At 51.5% G+C, this 22,160-nt stretch overlaps 1 protein-coding gene across 2 annotated transcripts in view; it reads left to right on the forward strand.

The window, feature by feature from the left end:
• The window catches only part of LOC146192317 (transient receptor potential cation channel subfamily M member-like 2), a 164,602-nt gene that overhangs the window by 115,937 nt on the left and 26,505 nt on the right, over positions 1 to 22,160 (forward strand). For both annotated transcript variants that reach the window (XM_084602439.1, XM_084602438.1), the window contains exons 15-18: positions 334 to 564; positions 1,495 to 1,669; positions 4,630 to 4,695; positions 5,544 to 5,652. In XM_084602439.1, coding sequence (XP_084458565.1) covers positions 334 to 564; positions 1,495 to 1,669; positions 4,630 to 4,695; positions 5,544 to 5,652 — 581 coding nt within the window. The remainder of the gene's footprint in view (positions 1 to 333; positions 565 to 1,494; positions 1,670 to 4,629; positions 4,696 to 5,543; positions 5,653 to 22,160) is intronic.

The following is a 22,160-nucleotide window of genomic DNA, read 5'->3' on the forward strand; positions in this document are numbered from 1 at the left end:
CCTTGGGCTCAGCGACCAGCGTCCTGTGGCAGATGCAGCGCCCAAAAAAAGTGGGAGACAATGTTGGCAACTTCCGACCCTGCCTATAACCAGCGCATTTCCAACACACTCTGTAATGTTGGGCCGACGGTTCGTGTTGCCTGGGAAGCTACAGCGTTGTTTAGAAGTAATTCCGCCTCTATAACTTGCTTGGACAGCAGGCACGTAACTCAGTAATAAAGGTTTGCAGCTAATATCGGGCAGTGCTGCATATCGCGAGCCCTGCGAAGGCGCACCATCGCTTTCTCAGCGGGAACCTCCGCTCAGAGAAGAGAGCACGGACTCTCGTTGCAGAGATACCACGACGTGCCGATGTTCCTGCGCTGCATGGAGGTACTGCTGATCGCGGCCTTCGTTGCGGTCTACGTGGTCGGCCGGGTGCTGGGTCCATCGCCCCTCATCACACCGTACACCGTCAAGGTGGTGCTGTGCGCCGCCCTGCTGGGATTCTACTACCGGCAGATCGTCATCTACCTCCCCATCTCGCCCACGCTGGGACCACTGCTCTACAAAGTGCGACTCATGGTAAGTCTGTATTTAACAGGTCGGCTTAGAAAACACAGGATTTCGTCTGCATCATAAAACAGACTGTCGGTACACAATGGCAAACAGCGGCAAAAAGTGCTACAGAGAAAGAAAACTTAGTCGAGGGAAAGATAGCCGAAGATGTTTGCTTGGCGTGGGATGTTCTGAAGCGGGAGATAGCTTAAAAACACACAAGCTATTACGTGACCAGCTGTTAATTTAAATCATTCGAAAAGTGCGTACTATCACCTTCAACGTAGAGAACTGATTGATTTATAGGAAGGGAAAGGCGTGGTAACTGTCTCACTTGTTTTCTGTGGACGCCTCAACCGCGCTGTAAGAGAAGGGAGGAAGGTGGGAGTGAAAGTGGAAAGAGAGAAAAGGGAGCCATAGTGGAGGGCTGCGGAGTAATTTCGACCACCTGGGGATCTTTAACGTGCGCTGACATCGCACAGCACACGGACGCCTCTTCAGTTCGCCTCCATCGAAATGCAGCCACCTGCTCACAGCCAGCTGCGAGACGCATGCATTTGATTTTCGAGGCTAAGGGGCTGAAAGCTCCCTTACATCGTTCGCAACACCCTAAAGAAGCGCCAGTTCAGTTTTCCGTAGGCACACACGAATATTGAATACTGGCAAGCCTCACCGGAATATTTCTCTCGTATTTGCTGTTCTATACATGCAGGTTAAAAAGGCCGCTGGCAAGAGCAGCCCATGGGTCGAAGGGTGCTACGTCATTTCGCTAGGCAAGGAGCAGAATTCTTATTGAACCATATTAAGAAACTTAAAGCTTCAAAATTATCGCGGTTATTCATTGATTTTGTCTTCGTGTTAGAAGGAAGACTTCAACTTCGGTGTATTTTCTTGCTTTGGAGGAACTCAGCTTGCACGTCATGAATACTAACGGTGTTTCACTGCTGCGGTTCGCAGGTGGCCGAAGACTTCGTCAACTTCATGCGTATGGCGCTGCTGGTGATCATCAGCGGGGGCATCGTGGCGCACGCGCTTCTTTACCCGGACTACCCATTCAACCTGGAGTTGCTACGGCGGACATTCCACCGAGCATGGTTTTCCCTGTTCCTCACGCCCATCTCGGACCTCGAAGGTATGCAGTCCCGGTGTGGCCTCGCGGATTGTTCGGTCGCCATGAACACAGTTGTTAGTTCCTAAGCTCTTACGTTGCCACAATAATCATTCTTCCCAAAGTTAATCTGGATGGCTAATTACGAAGAAGGCTAGGAAGGGTTGCGAAGGCTAAGGTGGCGCCGATCCTGCGGGGATTCCCTTTGGTATCGCTGTGCTCAGGAGCCACTCGTAGATAATATGTAATTTGTGATTAGCTCTGTCAGTAACCGGGAAGACTATGATCCCCTGACCCAGACGTCCTGAACCATGGTTCGTTGCTTTTTAATGCAGCTCCTTACGCGAAAAAGGCGGTTCCGTCGTATCACAAAATACCCTGATTGGTTTGAAATCTTGCGAGATCTCTTGACGTCACACATTCGCCGACCAGTAAGTGCTCTACCCGGTGGTTGATTGCACAACTTTTATTCCCATCGGAAATGGGTGTCCTCTTCCCCGCGTCTGGCACGCGTGCCGGGGAAGACGGAGTCGTGCGCCCGCGGATTAGAGGCTGGCAGGTAGCCCTTGGCTTGTTGCGGCCTCTACCGCCAGATGCTGTACCCGGTGTTTTGAGCTTGTGACGTCATTAAAATAGCTGATGACGTTGCAAGGTAAAAAGAGTTGGCAAGTTGTCTGGCAGGTGTCAGCCGGCATTGAAAGAAAAAGCCGGCACCGTTGTGTGTCACGAAATTCCAAACTATGAGATTTACCTTCATTGGCTTAAGCCCGCAAAAGCTATGCTAGGACATGCATTCCCTCACTAGCGTTTTCGAAAGGCACTACAAAATTGTAAAATGAGCAATTTATGTCGGCCCTACCGCGGTGGCGTATTGGTCGATTCCCAACTACTGTACCGTAGTACCTGGGAACTCCGAAACCCAACCGCCGGCGCCTGCGTTTTGATGGAGGCGAAACGGAGAGACGTCTGTGCGATTTCGGTGCACATTAAAGATCCCCGAAGTGGTCGAAATTACTCCGTAGACCTCCGCTAACTAGAGCACCTCTTTCCGCTTTCATTCAAACATTCCTCTCTTCCCTTACGGTGCGGTTCAAGCGTCCACGAAAAGTGTGATAGATACCGCCTCTTTCCTTTCCTGTGAACCAATTTACTACTTACGTTTTACTGATGCATTATCTTGTGTATTGTGTACGGCGTCTGTAGGTACAAGATAATATATATTATCTTGTGTCTCGGAGACGCCTACCGGAAGGCTCAGGAAATTTGGACCACTTCTGTGGGCGTTTCACCTTGACCCGCAACGCGAAGCTGTTTGAAGGTCATCGGAAGTACACGGTTACCTTGGCGTGAAGCCATCGCTTTAGAAACAAATCCTTAGAGGTAGGCAGGGAAACCATTTTCACGGCCGCTTGATGGAAGCGCACCAGTGTGCTTACATCGAGCGGTTGTACCACTTACATACCTGCCGTCTGGCGCACTACATGCAGTTTTATTATTTTGCAGTTAACTAATTAGCGAGTAAATTAATTCTTGTAATTTAGTCAATATTGCTATTAGACCAAAATTTTATTTGCGAATTGAAGAGCACGTTCTGAAACCCTTATGCCATTTATTTCTCATAAAGAAAGCCTCACGTTTATTTTTTTTTTTCGAGCTTCAAAGAAAGCTCGCGTAAATACAAAAACTATCACACGCCACGATTGTGGTGCTCCCAATTGTAGTTTGAGCGAAGTGGACTAGCTGTTCCCATGGCTCAACGGCCCATAGAGTTTCTTACTCTTACCTAGAGGGAAAGCTGTGCTGCCGTCTATGGGAGTTTACATGGAGTTTCCAGATGGCCAGTTCAGCCACCATGGGCGCTCAAAGCATCATGGGCCGGAGAGCTACCGAGTGCAGAACTACAACTTTTGGCTAAAAGTAATGCAAAGATAAACGTTGTTCTACTGTAAATAATGTCCTAAGATTGAATATTGTGACTATAAATTGCAAAAAGAGAGAGAAACACAATGCCAGTGTGAGATTTATCCAATATAAGCGATGGCCCTTTCTCCTATTGGCTTAGTTTTGAGCAGCACAAATAGCAATATTTCGCAGTTAATAGGCACACTTCGAAACAAAAAAAATGTTATGAAAATATTTATCGTTGTGCAATCACTTAAGGAAGTTTTTAATGGCATTTCGGGAAACAAAAACCATTTATTGGCGACGTCTGCTTTTGCGCCTTCGCTACTATGGCTTTCGCGGTCTATGTACGCACCTTCAGATGATGACGATGACGAAAAAGAAACATTGCAGGTAACGCCACTCCACGTACCCGAGAAAAACCGACTGTCCCGCAACAAGTAGCACACCGGCCCATGATTCTTAGCGCGCCCATGGTGGCTGAAGTGCAGCGCCCTCAGCTTTCCCTCTAGTTAGTGTAAGGAACTCTATGCAACGGCCCAAGTTCCAGCGGTAGGCTGATATGTTGGTGATGGCTGCAGCCAGCGCGGCGAGTTCGCTGCAACCTGCGCCATCACGTGCGTCGACTGGCTCATAGACATACTAGAAATGAAATGGGCTTTTCTGAAGGTGCCCTCCGACTTTGCAAATCAGATTTGTTTTCTGAAGTCAATATTTGGTAATTTAGAAAAAATTATACTAAATAATTAATTGCAAAACAAGAAATCGCGTGTTGTGTGCAAGACGGCTGGCAGATCTGTGTTGCTGGTTTCCCTGGCCTATATCAATTGTTTAGCCGTCTAACCCTTGGCTTAAGTTAGCTTGGACACCCGCCATACATATGTGCCTTAAATCAAACTACCAGCTATTTACTCAATTGTGCAGTAAATAGCTCACGTGTTCCCGACCAACATACATCGTGCCGGTTTGGTAATTAGCCATGCTGCTATTTTATGGAGGAAGCGTGCTGGTCTAATTGTGTGCTGCATGAAAAATAATCTCTTTTCATCGAATAACGAAGCTTCACTTGGCGTACTTTGCAGGCGATCCGCGATGCTTCAAGCTGAGAGTCACCAACCGTTCTTCGGAGGAGTGCCGGATTAGTGACTGTGAGTGAAAGCCTCGCTGCTTCATTTGCCTACTCTTGTCTTCAGTACGAGTGTAAAGAGCGTCGGCGCGTGTCCATGTCATCAGCTTCAATGAATGCTTTCTTGACGTCACTGCAGAAAGCGCAAGCTCTATTTGGACGTAAAGTAGAATGCTACAATAGGCTTCGAAGCCAGGCACTTTTGCGATCAGTGTGCAATACAGACGGGAGTTGAATGCTTTTTTTTTTTTTTGCTGATGTTTCACTGAAAAAGAGCCTCGCAGCAGCAGCAGCTTTGTGCCTTTAACTTGGTGGCAGGCTGTGTGCTTTAACTATAACAGCCTAATTTCCAGTTTTTGCCGGTCGTTCAATTCGTGACCCAGATTTCTTGTTTATCTTTTTTACGTTATCGCTTTTGTAACTTTATAGCTGTACCGGTGCGCACCGAAGTAAACGGAGCCCGCAACTTCCTTCTAAAAACTTTCACACTTTGAATAATTGAAACTAACATTAGTGGTGTGCGAACCGGTAGTAGACCTCAGCGCCATTTCATTTGTAGAATATTGTTTTCTTATCTATATTGCAGAAGGCGTAACTTTAACTTGGACTGAAAAGCGTGCTTCGTTTACTTATGTCCGTACCTGCGCCTATGTCAAATTTCTATTTAGTTCCTCTTTATAAGCACTGTGAAAAATATTGTCTGCGTTTTGTTGCTTTAGTTGTGAATGCCCACACCCCTTCTGGGGCCTTTGAGGTTAGAAAAATAGAATAAAGTAAATAAGCGTGTCCTTACTCGGAACTGCTTATTCTATCGGTGCAACAAGATTGGTGGTTGAGCAGTGTGTGGTGTCCCACTGAAAATATTTGCAGTCACCGACTACACGTGCACCAACCCCGGCGTTTGGCCCTACCTGTTCGTCATACAGTTTCTCGTACTGCTCAAGCTGGTCTTGCTGACGCTTCTCTACGCTCTCTTCAGGTGAGACACCTTCACTTGACCAGCCTTCGAAGCACCAGCGACCGATTAGTCCATTGCTCCGTGAGTAATGAAAGTGGGCAGCCCACTTACGACGTCTTGTTGCCTCAGAGTGTGGTTAAAAAGAACTGCAGATACAGTTCCAAGTGACCAAGTGGCAGGGCCCGAGCAGGAGCTGAATGGCAGTCTAGTGCTGATTGAAAAACAGAACTGCGCCAAAAAGACGGGCCAAGAGAAGAACAGCACAGGACGAACTCTTGTTCCGTCCTTTTGGCGCAGTTCTGTTTTTCAATCATACCTTACCAACTAGCCCCCCATCGCACTCTACTAGAAGTCTAGTGCTTTTTCCCTTCCAGGGAGCGAATGAGTTATGGGGTTCCGTGCAGCGGGCCCCGCCGTTTCCGGCATGAGAGAGCGAGACGGGGCAGTAGGAGAGGAGGCGGCGAGGTTAAGAAGTACAAGATAGCGCTTGTACCCTTTATTGAAATAAGGGAATGAGGGGGTAAGGGAAGAAAAAAGAGCTAAGGATACCCATTCCTGAGGCTATAGAAACCTGTTGTTGTGGCTGTAGGAAGATGGAAAAGAAAATGCACGGGCCTGCTACTGGCTCTGTAGCTGAGCCACCTCCGCTGCCTCGTGCGGACAGGAGATTGATTTACAGGAAGGGAAAGGCGCGGTAACTGTCTCACTTGTTTTCTGTGAAGACCCCAACCGCGCCGTAAAGGAAGGGAGGAAAGTGGGAGAGAAAGTGTTAAGAAAGAAAGAGGAGCCGTAGTGGAGGGCTTCGGAGTAATTTCGATCACCCGGGCATCTTTAACGCGTGCTGACATTGCACAGCACACGGACGCCTCATCGTTTCGCCTTCATCGAAACGCAGCCGCCGAGGTCGGATTCGAACCCGGGTACTCCGGCACAGTAGTCGGGCGTCTTACCGCTGCACCACCCCGGCGGGGCCGAGCCACCTGATTGATTGATTGATTTGTAGGAAGAGAGAGGCGCGGTGACTGTCTAGCTTGTTTTCTGTGGACGCCTCAACCGCGCCGTAAGGGAAGGGAGGAAGGTGGGAGTGAAAGTGGAAAGAAAAAAAGAGGAGCCATAGTGGAGGGCTACGGAGTAATTTCGACCACCTGGGGATCTTTAACGTGCGCTGACATCGCACAGCACATGACGCCTCTTCGTTTCGCCTATATCGAAACGCAGCCGCCGAGGTCGGGTTCGAACTCGGAGTACCCGGGTTCGAACCCGACCTCGGCGGCTGCGTTTCGATGGAGGCGAAACGAAGAGGCGTCGTGCCCGGGTTCGAACCCGACTTCAGCGGCTGCAATTCGATGGAGGCGAAACGAAGAGGCGTCGTGTGCTGTGCGATGTCAGCGCATGTTAAAGATTCCCAGGTAGTCGAAATTCCGCTGCCTGCCTGATTGATTTATAGGAAGGAAAAGGCGCGGTAACTGTCTCACTTGGCTTTTGTGGACACCTCAACCGTGCCGTAAGGGAAGGGAGGTGGAAATGAAAGGGGAAAGAGAGAAAGAGAGCCGTAGTGGAGGGATTCGGAGAAATTTCGATTACCTGGAGATCTTTAACGTGCGCTGACATCGCACAGCACACGGACGCCTCTTCGTTTCGCCTCCATCGAAACGCAGCCGCCGAGGTCGGGTTCGAACCCGGGTGCTCCGGCACAGTAGTCGGGCGTCTTGCCACTGCACCACCTCGGGGGGTGGCACCTCCGCTGCCTCGTGCGGACAGGCCTCCGCTGCCTGATTGATCTGATTGATATATAGGAAGGGAAAGGCACGGTAACTGTCTCACTTGTTCTTTGTGAACACCTCAACCGCGCCGTAAGGGAAGCGAGGAAGGTGGGAAGAGAGAATAATAAGCCGTAGTGGAGGGCTACGGAGTAATTTCGAGCACCTGGGGATCTTTAACGTGCACTGACATCGCACAGCACACGGACGCCTCTTCGTTTCGCCTCAATTGAAACGGTGGTGGTGGTGGTGACAAACGTTTATTGATTCAAAAGGGCTGGTTGTATGCATCGACCGGATCTATGAACATCCAGCCCTTACAGATACTGGGTGGGGTCCCTAGTACGGGACCCCAGTGGCGGCAGCCGCTGCCCAGGCGCGCAGCCGTCTCCGCTGCCTTGAACTGATTTATTTGTAGGAAGGGAAAGGCGCGGTCCTGATTATTTATAGGAAGGGAAAGGCGCGGTAACTGTCTCACTTGTTTTCTGTGGACACCGCAACCGCGCCGTAAGGGAAGGGAGGAAGGTGGGAGTGAAAGTGGAAAGAGAGAGAGGAGCCATAGTGGAGGGCTACGGAGTAATTTCGACTACCTCGGGATCTTTAACCTGCGCTGACATCGCACAACACACGGTCGCCTCTTCGTTTCGCCTCCATCGAAACGCAGCTGCCGAGGTCGGGTTCGAACCCGGGTACTCCGGCACAGTAGTCGGGCGTCTTACCACTGCGCCACCCCGGCGGGGCAGGCGCGGTCCTTGTGCGGACAGAAGAGAAGATAGAGAAGAAAGGAAACGAAGAGGGAGAGAAACACGCGCGCCACAACAGCCGTCGTCCACCACCTAAGCTGTGGCGGGTGCAATGAGGGCCTACAACAGATAAAAATTCGGTGGCTGGCTAGCCCCCGCCGGAAGCAGCGTTGACCTACCGTCCCAGCCCCGTAGGGCCAGGAACTGCCCCTCCAATGTAAGAATGGTGGCTGTTACTGGCCCTACGGGGTTGGGACGGTAGCTACGGCGGGAGCTAGACAGTCATCGAATGTTTATCTGTTGTAGGCCGTCAATGCACCCGCCACCGCTTAGGGGGGGGGGGGGGGCGGCTGTTGCGGCGCGCGTCTTTCTCTCCCTCTTCTTTTTCTTTCTTCCCTACGGACAGAAGGAGAAAGTAGGGAAGAAAGAAAAGGAAGAGGGAGAGAAAGACGCGTGAAGCAACAGCCGTCGTTCACCACCTAAGCGGTGGCGGGTGCAATGACGGCCTACAACAGATAAAAATTCGGTGACTGGCTAGCTCCCATCGCAAGCGGCGTTGACCTACCGTCCCAACCCCGTAGGTCCAGCACCGCACCGTCCATCTGGCGGAAGAGGCCGCAAGAAGCCAAGTGCTACCTGCCAGCCTCTAATCCGCGGGCGCACGACTCCCCGTTTCCGATGGAATTAAAAGTTGTACAACCAACCAACCGTAGGTCCAGGAACACCCACCCTTCTTTACCACACAGGAGGCACTGTCAAGAGCGCGTAATCTATCGCGCTAGTGCATATTTCAGCAGCGGGTAACCTGTGGAGCGAGGATAGCACAGAGGCCGATGCCGCTGGCGTCAGTGTGCACCTCTGTAGGAGCGGATGGGTCGTAATGGCGGAGAACAGGCGGTGAAGTTAGTATAGGTCAGAGCGTAGTGAAAGCATCGTCGCAGAGTAGGGTCCATGTAGACAAGTCGGCGGGACCATTCAGCAATTTTGTAAGCGGTGCAATGATGGTAGCAAAATTGCGGACAAACCGGCAAAAATATGAGCATAGGCCGACGAAGCTGCGCAGCTCTTTAACAGAAGTCGATTTCGGGAATTCAGTGACCGCACGTAGTTTGTGCGGATCGGGCAGGATGCCATCTTTGGACATGACATGATCCAGTACTGTCAGCTTGCGGGCGCCAAAACGACATTTCTTCAGGTTAAGCTGGAGACTGGCGCCAGTGAGACAGCTGAGGATTTGGTGCAAGCGCAGGATGTGCGTCGGAAAATCGAGAGAGAAAACGACGATATCATCCAAATAACAAAGACAAATGTTCCACTTGATTTCGCTTAAGATGTTGTCCATCATTCGCTCAAACGTAGCAGGAGCGTTGCAAAGACCAAACGGCATCACAATGAACTCATATAGTCCATCAAAGGCTGTCTTAGGTCGGTCAGACTCAGCCATAGGGACTTGCCAGTAACCAGAGCGCAGGTCCAGGGACGAAAAGAACTCGGCTGCTTGTAAACAATCGATGGCGTCGTCAGTGCGGGGGTATATATCTGTACGTGTAATTTTGTTAAGACGGCTGTAGTCAACGCAAAAATCTTATGGAGCCATCCTTCTTTTTCACAAGTACCACGGAAGACGGCCACGGACTAGAGAAGGCTGAATTACACCACGTTGTAGCCTGTCGTCGACCTGCTCAGCAATAACACGGCGCTTCGTAGGCGAAACACGGTAAGGACGCTGGCGAAGAGGGGCATGGCTGCTGGTGTCGATGTGGTGAACAACCTCGGTCGCACGGCCCAAGGAAGTCAGTCGTCTGAGCGTCAAACGAAGAACGGAACTGGTTGAAGAGAGCAAATAGTTTGCTCGCGGTTTGTCGGGTCGAGGTCACTGGCCACAGACCATTGAAAAAGGTCCCAACTCGGTATATTGGAAGGCGCAGTAATCTGCGTTAGGGAGGCTACGTGGGCGCTCTGTGGTAAATACCCATCAACCCCGAACGGCGAGATGAGGTCAGCAATATGATCAAGGCATTCGCCGCGAAGTAGCGGGACCACAGCGGTTGAGGCACTCGCAACAACGATGTCAGCGGCACTGCAGTTAGTATCGATGATAGCAAAGGGAAGAAGGTGACGGCGAGAGGTGAACATGGGAGAAGGCGCAAAAAGAACAGTCGCGTTGAAAGAAAAGGGTACACACACAGGAACGATCACAGCACAGTTAGGCGGAATGTCGGTGTCGTCGGCGACAGCAAGTTTGGCTCAAGAAAAAGACGGCGCATGATCAAGAACCACATCAAAGAGCGCAGAGAAGGCGACGTGGGCGCTGGCGCAGTCAATAACAGCATTGTGGTGGGAAAGGAAATCCCAGCCAAGAATTAAGTCATGCGAGCATGACGCAAGCACTAAAAACTCGACGATGTATAAGACGTCCGCGAGAACTATACGTGCTGTGCAAGCAGCAGACGGACGAACGGAATCGGCGCTGGCGGTGCGAAGAGAGAGTCCAGAAGGCGGGATGGTGACTTTATGAAGCGAGCGGCAAACACTTTCGCTAATGACGAAAAGAGTGGCCCCGGTATCTACGAGTGCAATTGCACGAACACCGTCAACAAAAACTTCGAGAGCGTTCGGCGGAGACAGGCGAGGACTTGTGGTAGGCGAAATGTGCGCAGTTTGTGCCCTAGATACTGCGGCTGCTAGTTTTCAGAGTTTTGTTTGACGCTGCTACGCCGCATTGGCGACAAGGGCCAATGGCGAGGGGACGGCGAGCGGTGCAATGGAATGTGCTGGCGGCCCGATGAGCTGTGGGGCTGCCCTGGAGGTGTCACCGAAGGTGGGCACAAGGTGTCGTACTGATAATTGTATTCAGCCATAGTGCGTGCAGGGGCAGATCGCAGAGTACGACGGCACAGGCGCGCGACGTGGCCTGGAGTACCGCAGGCATAGCAGATAGGCCGGTTGTCATTCGTGCGCCAAGGATTGCAGGGAGGCGTCATTGATCGGAACCGTGGAGCAACAGTCGGTGGCGAGATTATCGGCACGTACGCAAAAGACTGGCGGCGGAGGGCGGGCGGTAACTTCTGCATATTGTCACCGTCAAACCGCCAGAATGTTAGAAGCTGGGTTTATTCACAGTACGCGGCACTGGAATGTGGCAAGGCTGGCCGGAGCTTATAGAGAGGAAGACGAAGAACGCCAGGGTCACTAGCGTGGCTAAGGCCAGCTAAAACGTCGGTAACCCAGTCCGGTCGCATGACGGTGCCACAAGAGTGATTAGGAACGCGTCATTACTCCTCCTCTTTGAAAGGCGCCGTCCTCGGCGCTAACCGTTTGCGATCCGAACAACAAGGAACATCGGTAGTGTCGGGTGGCTGGGGCGAACGAGCGGCTAACGAGCATGGCACGACTTCATTCGTGCAACGTCAACCACTTCGGATGTTGGTCGTCGAGAGGAGCGCACAGTTCCCTGGGTAAGAACTTCATAGTTCACTTCGCTGAGTTGGCGGACTACCTCATACGGGCCAAAGTATCGCCGAAGCAGCTTTTCAGACCGCCCTCTTACTCGGATTGGGCTCCAGACCCAAACTTGTTCTCCGGGCTTGTAACTCGCATTTCTGTGGCGTAGGTTATACCGGTGAGCGTCTTTTTCTTGCTGGCGCTGGATACGCTGTCGAGCAAGTTGTAGGGTGGCCTCGGCATGCTGAACGAATTCATCGTCACCAATGACTGCAGGATTAACACTATCAGGAAGCAGTTGCGTCCAGCATAGTCATTGCTTCGCGGCCGTGGACTAAACGAAACGGAGTGAAGTGCATCGTTTCTTGCGGCGCAGAATCATATGCGAAGGTGACATAGGGAATTATTGCGATCTTGAGTGCAGGGCGAGCTCGGCTCTCTCTTTCCTCTCGTCGGTTCGAAATCTCGCCAACAACTCTCGGCGGAAAGCTCCCCAGGTGTTAAAAGAAGCTTCGTGATTATCGTACCACGTTTTGGGCGAATTCAGCAATGCGAAGTAGACGTTTTGCAGCTTGCGCTCACCGTCCCATTGGTTGAAGCTCGCCACACGGTCGAAACTGGCCAACCAGTCTTCAACGTCTTCGAACCTATCGCCATAGAACGAAGGTGGTGACCGAGGTGTGTGTAGGACAAACGGCAGCACTGCTCCAGCCTGCTGAGGAGGATGACTACCCGACGTAGACGTCATGGCTCTTGGAGGTGTCCACACGCCGCTGAACTCAGGCTGTGGGCCTCGCAGATGACGACTTGCCTTGTGGACAGGTGTGTCCACGCACTTATAACTGGCTTCAAAGGTGCCTTCAAAGTCAGCGTACATGGGAAGACACCCAGCACCTCCACCAAATGTCACCGTCAAACCGCCAGAAATTTAGAAGCTCGGTTTATTCACAGTAAATGGCACTGGGACGTGGCAAGGCTGGCCGGAGCTCGAGAGAGGAAGACGAAGAACGCCGGGGTCACTAGCGTGGCTAAGACCAGCTAAAACGTCGGTAATCCAGTCCGGCCATATGACGGCACCACAAGAGTGATATGGAATGCGGCACAATGTGGGAGGCATTTGTACTGGTACAGGTAGAGGTGGCACGACAACAGGGAGGCTGTAACTCAATGGTGCTGCAAGAGGTGTGGGTTGCAGTGGAAAAGGGTCGACATGAGGTGTGACAGGCGCTGGCTGGCCAAAACTGGGAAGTGCATTGGCAACCTACTGCGTGATGGTGTGTCGGATCGCAGGGGTTAGTAGCTGGGTTGTAGACGACAGGTGTGGGCCAGACAAAAGCCCAAGCTGTCGGGAAACCTCATCTCGAACGAAATCTTTGATGTGAGCCAAAAGGTCGCTGCTCACAGCCAGGCCAGAGATGGACGCAGCAGGTGCGGAAGAGCGACGAGTGCAGAGGCGTTGCTTGAGCATTTCGTCCAAACTTTGACAAAGGTTATATACTGAGGCCACCGTGGTTGGGCTCTTCGCCGACAGCATGTGAAGTGCATCGACGTCAATGCCCTTTATTATGTACTTTATCTTGGCAGCCTCATCCATAGATGGGTCGACACGCTTGCATAAATCCACGATGTCTTCAATGTAGCTTGTGAAGGTTTCCCCTTCATGCTGAACGCGTACGCGCAAGGCTTCTTCAGTGCGTAGCTTTCGCACTGGGGGACGACCGAAAACGTCCGTGAGCTTTGCCTTGAAGTTAGCCTAAGTTGGAATGTCGGCCTCATGATTTCGAAACCATAGGTTAGCAACGTCACTCAGGTACAAGATGACGTTGTTGATCTTCAGGCTGTCATCCCAGTTGTTATGACGACTTACCCGCTCGTACGAGGCCAACCAATCTTCAACGTCCTGGTCGCCCTGCCCGCTGAAAACTGCGGGGTCTCGCTGCCAAATGGCATCGGAGCATGAGATGGACTGCGAAGGGGCTGCCACTGACCCGGCCGTCCAAAAGCGGCTGACGGAATGGGCTTTGGGTGTCGCTGGGAAGCACCAGCTTCCGGCCACAACACGCAGCCAAGAGGCGACCCGTCATTAGCATGTAATCCCTTAAGGCTTCCAAATATAAAGTTTTTCACCACCACTACCACCACCACCACCACCACTGGCTGTCGGCCTACCTCGTTTGTCGCCATATGTATCGTACGGCCGCGGAGCTCCACGGTGATAGTGTAAGAGTCGCAGCTGGCACCTCCACAAAATGAAGAGGGGTTTATTGGGTTTTTTTCGGACGACTGAAGACAGCGATCGGTGACACAAGGCGATCGTAGAGCGAAGCACAATCTCGTCCGAACAAGACAGTCCGAGCTCTCAGAGCGCGCGCCAGCTGATCGGCGTCTTCATCGTCGTTAGTGTCGGCGCTGTATCATCTTCCTTACACTAGAAATATTTCGTCGGAAATAAATCGATTACCAGGCAAGAAAATGGGTATCTTATTAATCGAATTAGACACAACTAATCGCAAAAATCATCCACAGAGCGCGCCAGCTACACCAAGAACGAAAAACACTGAGAGCGCTAAGCGCCAGGCAGTCGTGCACACTGTCATGCGTCCAAACAACGACCACAGTACAGAGGGCCGCGCCGCAAGCATCGATTAGTGGCCATCTAGCAAATTCTACAGGCCCGCCATCAACTAAGCATCGATAATAAAGTTTTTTCAATCCTATGCAGTCACAACGCCGCAGACGCATTGCCGCAGTAGCCGGTTAATGAAAAGTAATTGATTACCGCCGTAACCAGATACAGGAAAAACACAATTGAATTCTTCCAATTGTTACTGTTTGTAAAATAATCACTTGATTGCAAAATTATACAAAATGTAATTAATTAGAATCAATCAGTAGAGAGTAAGAAATTCCTAGTGCAATAACTACGTAAAAGTTTCTGTTGTTGCAAAAGATTTTCTGTGCTGCTTTTGCCTGAACCTTCTGTGAAAACAGATCTTTGTAGTAACATCAAAATTTTATGTAATTTGAACAGAAAGACTGCAAATCTAAACTATATGGAAAAGTACTGTAGAAATGCTTGATGTCACAACAGAACTACAGAATTTAATAATAGCCGTAATTGTGATATTTTTGGCACGGGCCTGTAGATTTTTTTTTTCAGCTCGATTACTTAACCCTTTGAACCTGATTGTGTTCAGCTTACCTGATTATTAGGGCCATTTGCGTTTGCTAGAAGGTAGTCGCATTGTTCTCATAAGCACAAATCAAGTTGAAATACGTAGTCGTAATTGCTAACTTGAACTGCGTTATGGCTTAATGATTCGCTCTACAGCAAAATGTTACGTTTAAAGTTGTGAAAATGAAGAATTAAAGGGACACCTGAACTCGGCATTCAAAGGTATGAGGTGATAACGTAGGCTGCCATCCCAAATATAAATCCCTGCTTTAACCAAGCCGTATGGACGTGCATGCGAAGGCTAGGGTCAACGAATGTAGGGGTCCTGGCCGGCTGATTCCGATATCACCCTCTCGTATGATAAGATAGGCCCGAGTTGGCGGCTCCTGCCAAACGTAACGTCAGGCAACCCTAGCCCAATCAGTGCGCGGCCAGTGGCCACGCCAGCTGCAGCTATATCATGCAGCTGCTAGGGCTGTGCTCGCGATTTAAGGCGAAAGCTTTTCGTGGCTCATGCTGAAAATATCGCGTGCACAAGATCTGTCCGCGAGATGTATTCTGGTTGTCTAGCGTTCCTGCCGTCTCCATAGCAGCGTAGGGGATGCGACGATGAGCGACGCCGTAACGACGCCGTAGCTCCATAGCGCCAAATAAAAAAAATTAAGTTCCGCCTATGAGGGCATGACGCGGTAGCTTAGGCTGCTAGCCCACATATAAAAACCCGGTTTAACCAAACCGTGTGAATGTACAGCCTCGTGCATTTCTAGCTATAACACGGTCACTGCTTTCAAAGCGCCATTACGTCCGATTCCGCCACACAACGAAGCTAAATGGCAGACCATGCTAAGCACCACATCCGGGTTCTTTTCTGTTTGCATCGATTTGCTTTGATAAGCGCCTGCGTCGGACGCAATGTTGATTTCAACGTAGTGACCGTGTTATATTGTCACGTAGGGTGACAAGGTCGACGACACAAATGAAGGGTCGATGATTGCACTGAAGAAACTCTTTATTGGGCTGACTTGCGCCCGCAAAAGAACTAAGCAACTCGGCGGCGGCGATAGCAAACGTGCTTGTCGGTCGTCGGACAAAGAATGCTCGTCACACTCGTCAACGCTCAATTTAAAGGCTGCACAGAACAATCTAGATAACGTCGCAAACAGCTACCAGCACGGGCTGGAACATTGTGGAAAGACACCCGAGTGGCCGGAACCTTCGAGACAGATCTCGGTGCATTTTGCGCTACAAGAAAACTGATAAAGGTGTGACTCGCGACATCGAGCGTTAACAAACAAAGATTACGGAACTGATACGCAGTCCAGAATCAGAGTGATAAGCCTGTATGCCGGCGGCTGTTAAAAAGCAACAAATACTGTTTTGAAGGTTTCGCGGCATTACTCGCCCCTTAAAACATCGCCTCGATGTTCCCAAACAAAGAAACTTAAACATAAACACTGCAAAGTTTAAACACCACAGATTCTTTAACGCGCGTAATATGGCTTCAGTCGTACAACATGTACAATTTCTGGGCGTGCGCGTCGCCGTTGTGATGCTGATGTTCCGTCGGGAATGACTTCATAGTCCAGTGGTCCGACGCGGCGAAGGATTTTGTATGGCCCAAAGTATCGACGCAACAACTTTTCACTTAATCCGCGACGGCAAATCGGTGTCCAAACCCACACTTGGTCTCCTGGATTGTACTCTGCGTGGCGTCGTCCTAAATTGTATCGTCGGCTGTCGGTGCGCTGTTGGTCTTTAATACGCAGCCCTGCAAGTCGTCGGGCTTCCTCTGCATGCTGCAGGTTGGCGGCGACGTCAAGGTTGTCTTCGCTGGTTACGTACGGCAGCATTGCGTCGAACGTCGTCGTGGGCTCCCTGCCGTACACAAGCTTAAACGGGGTCGCTCTGGTCGTCTCCTGGACTGCCGTGTTATACGCGAAGATCACGTACGGCAAGATGGCGTCCCAGGTCTTATGTTCTGCGTCGACGTACATAGCGATCATGTCCGCGATCGTTTTGTTCAGGCGCTCCGTAAGGCCATTGGTCTGGGGATGGTACGCAGTTGTTCGTCGTTGGCTTGTGTGACTGTATTCCAGGATGGCTTGCGGCAACTCTGCCGTAAACGCCGTTCCCCTGTCCGTGATGAGCACTTCCGGGGCGCCGTGTCGCAAGAGAATTTGTTCGACAAAAAATTTGGCGAATTCTGCCGCGGTACCATTTGGTAATGCTCTTGCTTCGGCGTAACGGGTAAGATAGTCAGTGGCCACGATGATCCACTTGTTACCCATAGACGAAGATGGAAAGGGGCCGAGGAGATCCATCCCAATTTGTTGAAAGGACGGATTGGGGGCGGAATCGGGTTTAGTAGTCCGGCTGGTCTGATCGGCGGCGTCTTGCGTCGTTGTCACTCACAACACGTCTTCACGTAGTGGGCAACTTCGGCAGGCAGTCGCGGCCAGTAATACTTCTGGTTTCGACGCAACGTGCGCGCAAATCCGAGGTGGCCTGCTGTGGGCTCATCGTGCAACGCCTGCAGAATTTCTTGCCGAAGGGTTTTAGGCACTACGAGAAGCTGCGCGGTTTTGTTGGGTGCGAAGTTCTTCACGAGGAGGCCATTGCTTAACGTGAAGGATGATAAATGTCGCCTGAACAAACCAGGAGGGGAAGCGGTCTTTCCTTCCAATGTAATCGGCTAGCGCTTTCAGCTCATGATCTGATCGCTGCTGTTCTGCGAAACTGCTGGCGCTTACCGGTCCCAAAAAGGCGTCGTCGTCATCGTCCTTCGGGGGAGCATCGACGGGAGCGCGGGATAAGCAGTCTGCGTCGGAATGCTTCCGGCCCGACTTATAGACTACAGTCATGTCAAATTCTTGAAGTCGTAGGCTCCATCTGGCAAGGCGGCCGGAAGGATTTTTCAAATTAGCCAGCCAGCAGAGCGCGTGATGGTCGCTTACCACCTTGAATGGTCGGCCGTATAGGTATGGACGAAACTTAGAAGTGGCCCAGATGATTGCAAGGCACTCCTTCTTGGTCGTCGAGTAATTGACTTCGGCTTTTGTGAGGGACCTGCTAGCGTAGGCGATTACTTTCTCCTGTCTGGCACTCTTGTGGACGAGAACGGCTCCTAGGCCCACACTGCTCGCGTCGGTGTGAATTTCGGTCTCGGCGTTTTCATCAGTGGCCAAGTACAGGAGGGCATTGCAGGCGGCGCTTAAATTCGTCGAAGGCTTCTTGCGGCGCTTCCCATTTAAAAGGTACGTCAGCCTTTGTAAGCTGCGTCAACGGTTCGGCGATCCGCGAAAAGTTTCTGACAAATCGTCGATAATAAGCGCACAGCCCAAGGAATCGGCGCACAGCTTTCTTGTCGGCAGGCGGTGGGAATTGTGCGATTGCAGCTGTTTTCTCCGGGTCTGGGCGAATACCGTCCTTGCTAACGATGTGACCTAGGAACCGGAGTTCTTCGTAGGCGAAGTGACACTTCTCTGCTTTTAGCGTTAGTGCCGATGACTTGATGGCTTCCAGCACCGTCTGTAGTCGTTTTAGGTGGTCTTCAAAGTTTGACGAGAAGACAACAACGTCGTCTAAATATACCATACAAATTTGCCACTTCAAGCCTGCCAGGACTGTGTCCATTACTCGTTGAAACGTGGCTGGTGCGGAGCAGAGGCCAAATGGCTTCACCTTGAACTCATTAACGCCGTCCGGTGTGATGATGCGGTCTTCTCGCGATCTGTTTCGTCGACCTCAATTTGCCAATATCCGCTCTTCAGGTCCATCGATGAGAAGTACCTTGCATTGCAGAGCCGGTCGAGAGTGTCGTCGATGCGGGGAAGCGGGTAGACATCGTCTTCGTTATGCTATTCAAGCAGCGGTAATCAGCGCAGAAGCAAAGTGTGCTGTCTTTCTTCTTGACCAAAACGACTGGTGCCGCCCAGGGGCTGTTCGATGGCTGGATTACGTCATCACGCAGCATTTCCTCAACTTGATCGCGAATGGCCTGCCGTTCTCGCGGCGATACACGATAAGGGCTTTGGCGCAGAGGTCGGTCGTGTTCGTCCGTTATAATGCGGTGCTTGGCCAGTGGTGTTTGTCGTACCTACGATGATGACGAGAAGCACTCCCTGTAGTTTCGAAGAAGACTGCGAATCTGGTTTTTCCTGCTGTGGGTCAATACTGGGTTGATGCCAAATGTGGGCTGACGGAATTGGTCCGGTGCGTCTTCCAGTGGTTGGTCGTGGAGGGGGAATACGTCTTTAAGGTCCGCTAATTTGTCGAGAAAAGCGATGGTCGTGCCCTTGTTGAGATGCCGGTATTCTTCAGTGAAGTTTGTTACCAGCACCTGAGCTTGTCCTCTCCGGAATTTCGCGATGCCTCTTGCGATGCCGATGCCTCGTTCCAAGAGCAATTGGATATTTCCTTCGACTATGCCTTCAGCGGTTTCGATGTCTATGCTACCTACGCGCGGCGACGCTTGATCGGGGCGGCACGGTCAATTCTCCGTCGAGGACGTTTAGAGCGACGTGTTGCGTCGAAGTCGTTGTAGCAGGTATGGCTTTGCCTGCAGAGAGCTTGATGAGCTTGGATCGGAGGTCGATGATAGCCCTATTTTCATTTAGGAAGTCCATGCCTAAAATCACGTCGCGGGAACACGGCTGCAAGACCAAAAAGCTGGTGGGGTAAGTATGCCCATTTATGGTTATTCTTGCAGTACATCGTCCCGATGGAGTAATCAGGTTGCAACCTGCGGTGCGAATCAGCGGGCCATCCCAAGCGGTTGTAACTTTCCTGAGATGGGAGGCTAACGGTCCACTGATGACTGAATAATCAGCTCCGGTGTCTGCAAGGGCAGTGACTCTGCGACCGTCGATATCAACTGCAAGGTCACTTGTTTGCGTCCTCGCATTGCACGTGGGCCTTCTGTCCGATCTCGGCTCCGTCGTTTCTTCAGGTCATGGCCGGGGCATACCGTTGTTACTTTGCTGGGCGGCGGTGTCTGCTTGCACTCTGGTCGTGTTGTCGTCGATGTCGTCGTGTGGAGCGGCGATGAAATGGTTGCGTCGTCGTTAGTGGGCGTCGGCGGCGGAGGATCTTCGTCTTTTCGCCGTTGAGCAACCTCACCTCCAATGGTTGCTGCCTTTAGTTTCCCCTACGGGGGCTAGGAGACCGTCCTTGCACGTAACCGCGGCCCGGCGACGCAAATCGGGCATTGTACGGTGATGGGGAGCGTGACAGACGCCTTGGCGACGAGTGCTCTCCGCTGCGCAGGAAGTCGTTGATTTCCTGTGGTCGCTCGCCAGGACGGGGTCGTGGGGCGTCGACAGCGAAATCACTGAGGCCGATCCGCCTGTACGGGCAGTGACGGAGGATGTGTCCTGCCTCACCACAATGGAAGCAGAGCGGTCGGTTGTTTGCTGTCCTCCAGGCGTCGCGCTTTCTGGGGCTTAGGGGTCGTTGGTAGGCTTGGCGGGCGAGGACCAAGGGGCGGCTTTCGGGAGCAGGATGGTAGCGACGAGGGCTTGGGAGGTCGCGTCGGGGTGCAGGACGACATGCATAGTCCATCGCTGCTGATTCATGCTCTGGAGCCATCGGAGTCGTCGCTTTAGGAACGCCCAGCGCCTGTTGAACTTCTTCACGGACGACGTCCGTGAGCGTCGCCACCTGGGGTTGTTGCGATGATGGTAGCATTCGGCAAAGCTCCTCTCGCACGATCTCCCGGATGAGGTCCCGAAGGTTCTCTCCGCTTGCAGATGCGTTGGGGTAGTGGGTTGAGCAGTCCGGCTGAAGTGGTCGCTCGTAGTGGCGCATCCGGGTGGCCAACGTCTTCCCGATAGTAGACGCCTCCGTTTCAAATTCCGCAACGGTTTTTGGCGGACTTCGGACAAGACTTGCAAAAAGCGATTCTTTGACGCCTCGCATTAAAAATTTGACTCTCTCACCTTCGGTCATGTCAGGGTCGGCGCGGCGAAAGAGGCGCTTCATCTCCTCAACGTATGCCAGGACAGGCTCGTCAGTAAGTTGAAGTCTTGACTGAAGGAGGGCCTGGGCTCTTTTCTTTCGGACGATGCTTGAAAAGGCAGTCAAAAACGCTTCCTTGAAAATCTCCCAATCCTTCATAGCTGCCTCATGATTTTCGAATCAAACTCTTGCATGTCCTTGAAGAGAAAAGTAGACCTTCCCGAGTTTCGCAGCGTCGTTCCAGCCTTTGAATTCTGCACACGGTCGAAAAGGTCCATCCAGTCTCCAGCATCTTCATCCGGTCGTCCGTGGAAGCAGAGGGGCTCACGGGGTTGGACGAAAACAACCGGTGCTGTAGGCTGGGCCATTGTCAGCGTCGATGCCTTCCGAGATCGAATGGGGTCAGGCAGCAGACCGTGTTCGGGTTGTAGGCCTTGAGGTCGGCGGCTGGCTCGGTGACCTGTAGGCTGGTCTTCCAGGGCGACAGGAACACGGCTTGGGTCTTCGTTTGAAGGATCAATGGCAGCACCTCCACCAGATGTCAAGTAGGAGTGACAAGGTCGACGACACAAATGAAGGGGCGGCGGCGATAGCAAACGTGCTTGTCGGTCGTCGGACAAAGAATGCTCGTCACACTCGTCGACGCTCAATTTAAAGGCTGCACAGAACAATCTAGATAACGTCGCAAACAGCTACCAGCACGGGCTGGAACATTGTGGAAAGACACCCGAGTGGCCGGAACCTTCGAGACAGATCTCGGTGCATCTTGCGCTACAAAAAAACTGATAAAGGTGTGACTCGCGACATCGAGCATTAACAAACAAAGATTACGGAACTGATACGTGGTCCAGAATCAGAGTGATAAGCCTGTATGCCGGCGGCTGTTAAAAAACAACAAATACTGTTTTGAAGGTTTCGCGGCAATATATAGAGCTGGATGATTCTGTACCCGCTTTGCATAGGAATAACCTGAATTAAAGGGACACTAAACACAGCCAAAGATGGTATGAAAATCTAATAAGCTAAATTTGGCGACACTATCGCCGCATATCCGGCAGCAAAAAATCGAATAATTGCTATCTCAGCAATAAGAAGTTGAGGTTTTTTCTTGTTCCCGCCGGTCGAATTCAAACTGTGGCCTCCAACTACGTAGTTGGAGTTGAGTGACGCACACTATGACGTAAGCGGAGACTCCGTGACAGCTAGCGAGCCGGCGCGGCCCGCGGCGTCGCATCCCAGGGCCAACATGGCAACAGCGTACTCGCAATGACGGCCACAGCCGAAATAAATAAAACGATGAAGAGAGTAATTTACCGAGCGGTGGGCACATAAAGGAAGAAAAAAAAAAACATAGAGCGCTTGTAATGCACAATACTTTACATGTTTCTCAAGCTTTTGCGCTCCTTCTTGCACTGTGTATAAACAAACCGCGCCCTCGGTCATCGCAACGCT

This window comes from Amblyomma maculatum, chromosome 4 (genome assembly GCF_055883805.1).
Source record: "Amblyomma maculatum isolate TAMU_Amacu chromosome 4, ASM5588380v1, whole genome shotgun sequence".
Taxonomy (NCBI): domain Eukaryota; kingdom Metazoa; phylum Arthropoda; class Arachnida; order Ixodida; family Ixodidae; genus Amblyomma; species Amblyomma maculatum.